Consider the following 12,331-nt stretch of genomic DNA (forward strand, 5'->3'; position numbering starts at 1 on the left):
GTGAACGCTAAAACTTGATGTTAATACATTTTTTTTAATTAATCATTAATTACACTTAATTGAGACATTTTATATTTATTTGGGAGAATAGTGGCTTTGTAGTTTTATATGAGAGAAAAAGATTTCGTATATTTTTTTGGTCTTTCAATATATGTTGTGTGAATGTAGAAAAAGATCTTCATTCGTGAGATTCATTTCTCGTACCGTATATAAAAGGCGTGTGATCGTATAAAAGGTCATATTAAAAGAACAAAAGGCTGCATAATAAGTTTTCCCATGTCAGAGACATATCTCCGAGAAAATGCTATATCGTAAGGGATTTTTGTTGGGTTTTTGCCATTCATATCAAAGTAGCTACGAAATGTTCGGAACGTGGAGTGCTTATAAGATTTTATTCCTATTTTATTTATTGTAGTAAAAATATGATATTAAAATTTAACTATACATCTATACATATAAATAAAATTGAGGCGTCCGTCTGTGATTTCAAAATAACTGTGTTTTTTCCAGTGCATATAGCTATTTTCGCGATATTAAAACACAAAAACACGATTTCAAAATGTTCGTCTTATTTTCTTCGTAATGGTTAAACCGATTTTTATGGGACTTCCACTGGAAAATAAAGAAGGTTTTGGAGCAGTATATAAACTACTTTTTATCCTGGGAAATTTACCTTTCCCGCGCGCGAGTTCTTACAGCCCAGATAGATATTAAATAATTAAACATTTTTCTAGACAAATTTCGCAAGCAAAAATAGTCTTTATATTTATTTTTATTAACATTTTTAAGTGTTTGTCTAAACGTCTGTTCATATTGTCTATGGAATGGCTAAAATAAAATAAAGGAGGTCACATGGCAACATATAGCTTTAATCCTATAATTCCCACGGGATTAAGACTACGCCGTTAAAATAATAACGAGTATCCAGATATAATCTGTCACGCAAAAAAAGTCACAGGTACGGCAAGTATATAAACCAATAACTGCCAAACGACTATCAAAATTATAATATTAAAAAGTTATCGTATTCGGTGTACTATAGTGTTCTTACTTAATAATTTTCTTTGCTGGCAAACAAAAAAAAAAAACGACTTCAATTACATCGATACGTAATACAACGTAGGTAGACGAAAAAAATTAACAAACGCACTAGTCGTCACTACGATTTTCGAGGGTTCATCTCGATTTCTCTGGGAATCCACCATCAAATCCTGGTTTCCTTATCATGGTACAACCCCTTGGGATATCTCTTTTCCAACAAAGAATGAATTATCAAAATCGATTCGTAAACGACGAAGTTATCCCCAAACATATTAATATATTATATACGGTAGAATTGAGTAACCTCCTCCTTTTTTGAAGTCGGTTAAAAATACTAGTAAAAAAAACGCCGTATCATTGGTGGTAAAATGTGAAATTATTCTCACTTCACTTCAGCCTATCGCAGTCCACTGCTGGACATAGGCCTCCCCAAGTTCGCGCCACACATCCCGGTCTTCCGCAATCCTCATCCAGCCTACACCGGCAATCTTACGTAGATCGTCGGTCCAACGGGCCGGAGGACGTCCCACACTGCGTTTGCCAAGACGCGGTCTCCACTCTAGGACCCGTCTACTCCAACGGCCATCGGTCCTGCGACACAGATGACCAGCCCACTGCCACTTCAACTTACTAATTCTGTGGGCTATGTCGGTTACTTTCGTTCTCTCGCGGATAGTCTCATTTCTAATCCTGTCTTTGAGAGAGACCCCAAGCATAGCCCGTTCCATTGCACGTTGAGCGACTTTAAACTTGTGGACCAGTCCCTTGGTCAGTGTCCACGTCTCGGCTCCGTATGTTAACACAGGCAGGACGCATTGCTCGAAAACTTTTGTCTTCAAGCATTGCGGAATCTTCGAAGTCGACGGAGGAACTCGACGGAGCCTGCCAAACGCCGCCCAGCCCAACCGAATCCTCCTATCGGCCTCCTTCTCGAAGTTGTTGCGGCCTAGTTGGATAGTATGGCCTAGGTAAATATAATCCTGAACAACTTCGAGAAGGGTACCATCGACCGATACCGGTATCGGTATGACTTGGTTGTTAAACATAACTTTCGTCTTATCCAAGTTCATACAGAGACCGACACGTCGGGAGGACTCGTTTAGGCCGGCCAGCATTTGGCCTAACTCATCCAGCGTCTCCGCAAAGATGACAATATCGTCGGCGAAACGAAGGTGAGAGATGAATTCACCGTTGACGTTGATGCCCCGTTCCCCCCAATCCAAGGTCTTAAAAACATCCTCTAGCGCAGTGGTAAACAGTTTCGGTGATATTACATCCCCCTGTCTTACCCCGCGCCGGAGGGAAATAGGTCTTGTTCTTTGGTCATTGACATGAACGGTCATCGTCGCCGCGTCGTACATAGATTTTAGTACCTCGATATATCGCCAGTCGATATGACATCTCTGCAGAGAGTCCAGGACAGCCCAGGTCTCGACGGAGTCGAAGGCTTTCTCGTAGTCCACAAATGCCATACACAGCGGTTGATTATATTCTTCCGTCTTTTGGATAATCTGCCGAACAGTATGGATGTGGTCCACGGTGCTGTAGCCATTTCGAAACCCAGCCTGCTCTGGTGGTTGGAATTCGTCGAGTCTTCTGGCGAGACGATTCGTAACAACCCTCGAAAACAGCTTATAGACGTGGCTCAGAAGTGAGATCGGTCTGTAATTCTTTAACAGAGACTTATCGCCTCTCTTAAAGAACAGCACCACCACACTCCTGGACCACGCCTCCGGCGTGGTACCTCGGTGGATGACGAATGAAATTATTCTCACTTCAGCCTAATTCAGTCCACTGCTGGACATAGGCCTCCACAAGCATGTGTTTTGCCCATAGTCACTACGCTGGACAGACGGGTTGGTGGCCGCAGGGCTGGCTTTGTTGCCTCGAAGACTCTTAACTAATTCAGCTTATACTAAAATATTTTTACTTAAATAACCTTTTATAATTAAGTACTTTCCAAGATCACTACGTTCGAGTAAATTTATAATCATTAGAATATAGTAGACCTTAAACATATTAACTAAATATTTCACGTCAGGCGTAGAGCGTAGTCTAAGAGCGTATTCTATTCCGTTTATTTATTCCAGCCAATTTATCTTTGTATCTGTGTTTTAACATCCGTAATATAGAGAAAGATGGCCGTCCTACTTTTCTCTTATCAGAGAATAAATGAGAAGATCTGCATATTTTCTGAAAATATTTACTTTCGTTCCGTGCCTTGTGGTTAGTAAATATTACTTGTTTAAAGTTAGGTACAAATTGTTGCTAATAGCTTTTATGTACTTGGCAAATTAAAGATTAAGGTGTTCTAGTCAAATTTTAAATTAATTAAACTATGCTCGTAATTATATGAAATAAGTAGCTCTGCCAGAGACTTCGTCCGCGTGGAATTTAAGAAAATAGTTATTCAGTTCTGAGAGTTGCAAATAAATAAATTTCTAACATAAAAGTAGCCTAAGTTACTCCTTATTTCATCAGCTACTTCCAGTGAAATTCCCGTTAATAACAGTCCAGCTGCTTTAGAGATTAGCAGACAAACAGACAGACAGACAGAAAATTGTAAAAAATGTTATTTTGGTATATGTACTGTGTGTACATACATATGCATTTAGTAAAAAGCGGTTATTTTCATATTACAAACAGACATGAATGTCTGTTTTAAAACATGAACCGATGCTTGCTATCCGTATCGCATAGTAAATGCTAGTATACTGTTATGTCTGTAATTATGTATCTTAAACTGTGAAGTGCTACTCTCAGCGTTGCAAGTCACAACTAAGTGTTACTGTTTGACACAGTTTCTCTCGTAATACTTTTTTTTATACCACTGGCCTCATAGCTTAACTTTTTTATTACGAGTGTCAAATTCGAAAAAATACCATATTTTAAGTAACAGTTTCTTTAATTGCGAAAACAATCAAGTCACAATAACAGATCGTTGATAAACAACAATAATTCATATATGAAGCATAAATCACACACTTGACATTCAATTGGCAAACAATATCATGACCAAGCCAAAATATTGCCAATATCCGCATAACAAAAAAAGTGATTTTCATATTCGAATTTCATTTATATTGGCACTAAGCCTAATATAATATGAAACAAAATATTGATAGAAAATGTTTGAACGATGTAAATGAAGAATGGTCGGTAATGCACTTTATTATCTGTAGCAATACACATGAATAAGTATTGTAGGGAATTTATTTTTCTCACTGTTTACTATAAAGTTTGTTGTGTAGATAATGAATAACTTGTAACCCACGGTACCAACTGTCACGTGTGTTGTTATGGTGTTGCTACAAATTAAAAATCATTTTTATGATGACGCATTTTCTTGAATGGACGAGAATATTGTCTTCCATATCCTACATACTATTTAGCATTATACATAGTATATTAACTTTACTACATTAGTCGTGAGGAAAGGCCCTTTAATCTTTTTAACTTTATTCCACCAACGAAAACTTTTCATTAATGTCATATAAAGTAATTTATTTAAACAATAGGTGCCAATGACTGTAGAAGAAGCCTTGTTTGTTTGTAAGTTTTCATTGCCAAATCGAGAGATCGGTTTTAATTAAATTTAATACTTGCGGAGATAGATTATAACTAATATAAGATAGTCGATAGTTTTAAAATATTTCAGGGAATTTTAATTTTGATGTTCAATTTATGAAGTGAAGCTTTAGCTAAACCTAAATACGAAGCAAAACGAATACACAGCATATACGGAGAGTTAAATTTCGAACTGATAAAATAGGAAATGTTTATTAATATTATATCAACATTAATACTTATGTTGAATTACATTTATCTATTTTAAATTTTGAGACATTCAAGTTCTCTAATATAATCACACCGTCGTCACTACGACAAGAAGCTATTTCTAGATATTATGAACAGAAGTCAATTACATAGACAAGTAATACAACGTAAGTTGACGAAAAAAATTAATATACGCACTAGTCGCCACTACAATTTTCGAGGGTTCCCCTCGATTTCTCTAGGACTCCATCATCAGATCCTGGTTTCCTTATCATGGAACCACTTTGGGATATCTCCTTTCCAACAAAAAAGAATTATTAAAATCGGTTTATAAACGACGAAGTTATCCCCGAACATACATAAAAAAATATATATTATATACTGTGGCATTGAGTAACCTCCTCCTTTTTTGAAATCGGTTTAAAAATCAAAGAATATGTTTTACTAAAGTAAAACTGAAAATCACTTTTGAACTGGCATTGTTAATTGGTATTACTTACCGTTTAGAAAGCAGTGTCTACTGGAAACAAACAGCAAACTCGTAGCAATCATATTCGAACAATATAGGAAATGTTAGATTTATTCTCATGTCCTGCTCAAGCCGACATTATTGAGGCCAAAGTAAATACGCGTTATCAAAGATTACTAATTAGAAAAAAGTAATCGTCAAATCTCGATCAAATTTAAACGGAACTACAAGACAATAATTATTGTCAATTAACTTTCGATTAAAATAAGAATCATCAAAATCAGTTTAACCAGTGAAAAGAAATGCGGTATAATACAACGTAGATCGACGAAAAAGAGTCAAGTAAATACGCATTATTCGATATAACTTGAAAAGTACTTGTTTAATTGAAAATTTAACACCCTAAGCAAGAATTCTTGCGTTGAAAAAAAAAAGCTTCAAAATATTTATTACCTATATGATCACAGAGTCCTTCCCGCGAACCAAAGATATGATTAAGATTTTGTTTTGATTTGTTCGTTATTGTTAGGACGCCGCGTTGGCGCAACGGTTACAGCCATGGATTGTACCTGTTGCGCTGGCGGTTGTAGGTTCGATCCTCGCACAGACAAACATTTGTATTGGCCATACAGGTGATTGCCGTGGTCTGGGTGTTTATGCAGTCCTTGTGGGCCTCCCTACCATGCCTCGGAGAGCAGTTAAGCGGTCGCTCCCAGCTGTTATCATGTACACCTGATAGCGATCGTTATTTATAGTAGGGAATATATCCGCCAACGCGCATTAGAGCAGCGTGGTGGATTAAGCTCTTATCCTTCTCCTACGTGGGGAAAGAGGCCTATACCCAGTAGTGTGATATTACAGGCTGAAGCGGGAGATATATTAAATATAATTAAAAATTTACTAAGTCAGCTAGCATCTTATAAAAACATAATTCGACAACATATAGCTTCTTGTCGTACCTAATGTCTCATACACATATACTGACTGGAATAGCAATTCTTTGTTGGCTCTATAGTAGACAGTGGGACCCTAAATTAATACGTTCTCGACAAACACTCGGTCTTTTCCCCAAGTAATTCGTGTGTTCTTTAGTACGTAACGACACAGCTGCGACACTCTCATATTTTTTACTGGAAAAGGAAACCGGAAATAAGCCTTTATTTCTTAACTCACTGCTGTATTTTTGTTTTTAGTTATGTTTTTAATTGAATATTTATTATGTATGACGTATCAAAGTACGTGGTTCGTCACCCCTATGTTAGCTCAGGCTGGTGTTACGATTTTATCAACTGGGAATCTTCATATTAATATCACGATTCACGATTCAGCCTGTAACATCCCATTGCTGTGCATAGGTTTCTTTCATACAGGGCGTGTAGGAAAAGGATCAGAGCTTAATCCAGCACACAACTGGGACCGACAGCTTAACGTGCTCTTCAAGGCACGCTGGGGAGACCGATAAGGACAGATATAAAAACCGGAAAGAAATATTGGTACATACACAAATATCCATACCAAGCGGGATTCGAACCCGCAACCCGTGTTGAGCGGCACTACTACGCCAGAGCGGTTGTTAATATAATATTTAGTTAATACGTATATAATAGATAAGGAAAAAGTTTACAAGAAATAGCTATGAAACAAATCAAAAACAAAACAAGCTGTTTTTACCCTTAATATTGCTTTGGACATCTTTAACTATATAAAGCCTGTGGTATATGTATGGTATAAGTATGGTGAGTGAAATCGTTTGAAGTAGTAACGCTGAACAATGACGCTGAGACGTGCCCTGAGAGGGCCATTTTATCGCGCAACGTCTCTGGCAATAATAAGATAAATATATATTTTTAAATATTGCGGTAATCATTCTTAAGGATCTTCCAATCACGTATCGGAAATGACATACATTTTTTTTAAAAATTGGTCAATTAGATAATAGACAAAAAGCGAGTGTACAATTGAAGTAAAATTTAACTCTCTCTCTCTATCTTCGCTAACTTATAACTGCCTCTCAACTTCCGTTTGCCTCGCCAGATCACACTTTTTGCAACGGCCATGTCGCACATTCACTAGCTTGATCCCCAAGACAAGCTCGATCAAAGAAGTTATAACGAACTGTTTAACTCAAAAACCCAAAAAGTTTTACCCTTTTAATAATTTTTATTTATGAATTGTATACTGGTATACTTATAAGAATATTTATGTATAATATATAAATACTCATACATACATACATACGCCAAGGTTCGCTTAAACCGAATATAAAAATCATTATATCAAAAATTTCGATCTAGCAGGTACATCATTCCATAGCTTAATTGGCTAGAGCGCCAACACAGTCAGTCGGAGACGCGGGTTCGATCCCCGCTGGAGCGGTCAATTTTTGATATGATATTCAAAAATGTTTATATAAATACTATTAATTTATGAATATTATATTTAATATATGATCTATTTATATTTACAGGCGAAAAGCAGCATTAGAAGATGTAGCAGTGAAGCCGTTAACCCAGTTTCCAGTTGCTCTCGACGAAGAGGTAAGTTTATTATAAGTTAAACATACACTTGAAACCAAGATTTGGCTGATTGGAGTGACTCAACTATTTAGTTTGAACTGGTATGATCTGGTTTGATCTGCTCATTCAGGATAGGGGAAGGGATGTGTATTTTTGTATTGATTTTCATTTGTGTCTTAGTTTTAATATTAGAATATATACAAATTTGTACAAGGTAACTTCTAAGCCTTTTACTTAACAGGGCTACGAAAAAATACTTGAAAACTTTGTTTAACTTAAAAGTATTTAGTTAGCTATAAACTTTACATTTATATACTCTATATAATCACATACATTTTTTTTAATAAATAAATATCTTATAATATTCACACACGGTCGTCTGTTCCTAAGGTGAGCAAATTAATGCTTGTGTTATAGTTAGCAGCTGGCTGATATAGCTGTTTATCTTTATATAAAAATACATGTGAATAATACATATATAAATATAAACATACAAATATTACACCCAGACACAGGCGGGGATCGAACCCACAACTCACAGAGCAGAAGCACTACAAACTGAGCCAAAAAGCAACACTTTTTTATAAATACACACACACACATATATTCTTTTTACAAATGCCTGAAACACTAATGGTTATGATCGGGTGAAATATAATCACCACAATAGAATGTCTAATAGAATATTTGACATACTAAGCTAATGTTTGTTATTTGTAATGTACAATCATTATGGTATACCCAATTACGCAATTAAGCTCTATTATCAACGATTGATCGAATAAAAACTTATAACAGAAAATGTGCATAATAAATATTATTTGAAATTGTCAGACTGCTCAAAATTTTGAGCTGGTTTTCCTAGCTCAACAAAATAATATATACATATTTCTAATAAGTTCATAGTATATTTTCTTACTAACAAATAAAAAGTTTTCGCCTTCCACGCTATTTTTTAACCGACTTCAAGAAAAGAGGAGGTTACTCAATTCGACCGTATATATATTATGTATGTTCGGGGATGGCTTCGTTGTTTATGAACCGATCTTGATAATTCTTTATTTGTTCGAAAGGAGATATCCCAGATGTGGTACCATGATACGGAAACCAGGATCTGATGATGAGATCCCAGAGAAATCGAGAGAAACCCTTGAAAATCCACATAATTTTTTACTGGGTGTACCGATTTCGATTAATTTTAATTTAATCGAAAGCCGATGTTTATCATGTGGTCACATTTAAATTTCATCGAGATCTGATTACAACTTTTGGAGTAATCTTTGATAATACGTATTTATTTGACTATTTTTTCGTCTACCTACGTTGTATTACTTGTCGATTTGAAGTCGGTTTTTTTCGTTTGCCAGGAAACACAATTATTATACATACGGTATTGGGGCGCTTAAATAAAATTTATCTCCCCCGAAACCTCCTATATACTAAATTTTATGGAAATCGTTGGAGCCGTTTCCGAGATTCAGATTATATATATATATGTATACAAGAATTGCTCGTTTAATAGTTTAAGATATATACTTCAAACAAAAATTATGTGTATGTTGATACGGTTTTAGAACGCAAATGATTTCAGATATATAACTCACTCAGGTGCAAATCATTTTGTCTTAGTAACGAATGTTCCAATAAAACGTAGATATCAACGTAAATTTTGACATAGGTACATTATTTAATTTATTATTACAGAGTTAATATGATAAAGTCAAGATCACGCTCTCGAACTGATCCGTAGGTGGCATTTATTATTTTAATATAACTGTAGCAAGTGAACAAGCTTTTGTAATTTAATTGTGAAAACATGTAATTGGTGTATAGTTTTCATTTGGATATGTTTTTTTGTAATGAAACACTGTTTGTTTTCCGAATAAATAAATAAAAAAAAAAAGTGAAAATATGTATATATAAATAAAATAAATAAACAATAAACGCTTCACCCTCAGCGGGCCCCAGTAGTATTTACTCATGGTGTGTGTGTGTGTGTGTGTATTTCCTCATGGTGGTCCATAAACACGTACAATACATAAACACAAACGCCCAGACCACGGCATACCTGTACATGGCAAACATTTGTATTATTGGCGGGGATCGTATCCGAGACCGCTAGCGCAACAGTGCATGAGCCACTGCTCTGACCGTTGCGCCAAGGCGCCCTCAAATGTAATGAATTAAAGTGGACTAGCATGGCCATATTATAGAAGTTTTTTATTTTTATTTGAACCTATTTTTTACATTATTTAGCGACATGTAATTTTGTTTCGGTGCGACAAAGCCAGTACTGCGGTCACTAACCCGCCTGCCCAGCGTGGTGACTATGGGCAAAACACATGAGTTCACGTTATTTTTGGCGTAAACTTGTGGAGGCCTATGTCCAGCAGTGGACTTTATAGACTGTAATGATAATGATGATGATGAATTTTGTTTTTTATCTGAATTGAAACTAGACTTCTTGTATTGTTTTTTACTATATTAGCTGACCTGGCAAACTTTGTATCACCTTATTTTTTTTCTTAAATATAGCAACATATATCAAAATAAAATATAGACTATCATTCAAGTTAGATTAAACTGCAAACGGTGTGCAAATTTGAATAAAATTAGTTGAATAGTTTAGGAGTCAATCGCAGATAAACAAAGTGTCGCGTAATTTATATATATTAAGATATGTGTATTTCCACTTAATAAGTTTGCTTATTTGATGAAAAAGGTACCATCTCCGCTGTGTACCGAATGCGGCATCATTGAAGATGCCGTTCACATTATGGTGGAATGTGTCCGAAATGAGGATATTAGAAATGATATTCTGCAAATTACTCAAAATTTTAAAGAACTTGGAGGTTTTATACCTGCTTTTGCAGACTTCCAATTAAAAATTGACTTTTGACTTTTATATACTGGACTTACCAGAAAATTTATTTGACGCATCTCCGGTATGTCAGGCTTAAGGTTAACCGTCTCGGGCAGAGCCCAAGGGACGACACGCACTCCGGTGACTTCGCGAACTCCTAAGTCCTCGTGGGCAAGAGCCCAAAAAACTGTACACACAAGGCTGACTCCTCTTAAATAAAGAGAAAAGAGATTCCAAAGGCCAGTTATTATAACGCGAGAAGGAGAGTCTTCACGACATGGAGGGTGACGGAGAAGGAAAACCTGGATGAGACTAGAAATGCCCTGGGCACTGCATAAAATCTGAAAAAAGAAATAAGGGAAACATTAGAATTGGGCCTAAGAAATACCTATGAATTGTTTTAGATAATGATTACAACCCTAGAGTCCCAGCTTGATGAACAAGCAAAATGTCAGAACAGCGCGGTTATAGAGAAGGTTGAGGAGCAATCTCGTCTCTTGCTTGAGATACGAGAAATGGTTAAGAACATCAAAGCCAACATTGAAAATTGTTATGTTGTTTGAGTAATTGATTTCATATGTTATTTGAGTATATAAAAAGAAAAACTTTTAAATCAAGAGCGAATAGGCTTCTTCTAGGCAAGCGCGCATCATCTTAGGCAGCATCATCACTTACCATCGGGTGAGATCGCAGTCAAGCGCTAGTCTATATATGATATTAAAAAAAAATTGACAATATACTCGTATATAAGTTTCGATTCCCGCACGTGACACGTAGTTAATGGTCTAAGGTTAGTGGTGATAGGCCATATAGATATTCGTCGTGGTCTGGAAGCTTGTGCTTGTTTGTTTTTTTACCGACTTAAGGGTTAAATTGACGCCGCGTTGGCGCAACGGTCACAGTCATGGATTGTGCCTGTTGCGCTGGCGGTTGCGGGTTCGATCTCCGCACATGACAAACATTTGTATTGGCCATACAGGTGTTTGCCGTGGTCTGGGTGTTTGTGCAGTCCTTGTGGGTCTCCCCACCGTGCCTCGGAGAGTACGTTAAGCCGTCGGTCCCGGTTGTTATCATCTACGCCTGATAGCGATTGTTACTCATAGTAGGGAATATATCCGCCAACCCGCATTGGAGCAGCATGGTGGATTAAGCTCTGATCCTTCCCCAACATGGAGAAAGAGGCCTATGCCCAGTAGTGGGATATTACAGGCTGAAGCCCGAAGGTTTAAATCTTAGTGGAGGCCGGTGATTATATAATATTTTATGTTCTTGTATGATTTTTAACAAGGTTCCACAACCATCTTGGAACTTAAGAAGCCGACCGATGGCGGGATAACCATCCAACTGCTGGCTTTGAAATACACAGGCCGAAGACGGGCAGCAGCGTCTTCGGTGCGACAAAGCCAATACTGCGGTCACCAACCCGCCTGCCCAGCGTGGTGACTATGGGCAAAACACATGAGTTCACGTTATTTTTGGCGTAAACTTGTGGAGGCCTATGTCCAGCAGTGGACTGTATAGGCTGTAATAATTGTATGATTTTTAAAAAAGTAAAACTTCTTTACGTATACTTGACTTGGGTAGTAAGCTGGTGAATGTGTGACGAGCACGTTACGAAAACCTCGAACGATCACTCGATCGGGTGAGGTAAATTCAAGTTGAGAG

The 12,331-nt window shown here is 36.7% G+C and overlaps 1 protein-coding gene across 1 annotated transcript in view; it reads left to right on the forward strand.

The window, feature by feature from the left end:
• The window catches only part of LOC123664387, a 229,224-nt gene that overhangs the window by 184,056 nt on the left and 32,837 nt on the right, over positions 1 to 12,331 (forward strand). Inside the window, exon 26 of the mRNA XM_045598933.1 lies at positions 7,755 to 7,824. Within this exon, the coding sequence (XP_045454889.1) occupies positions 7,755 to 7,824 (70 nt within the window). The remainder of the gene's footprint in view (positions 1 to 7,754; positions 7,825 to 12,331) is intronic.

This window comes from Melitaea cinxia, chromosome 22 (genome assembly GCF_905220565.1).
Source record: "Melitaea cinxia chromosome 22, ilMelCinx1.1, whole genome shotgun sequence".
In the NCBI taxonomy this organism is placed as follows: domain Eukaryota; kingdom Metazoa; phylum Arthropoda; class Insecta; order Lepidoptera; family Nymphalidae; genus Melitaea; species Melitaea cinxia.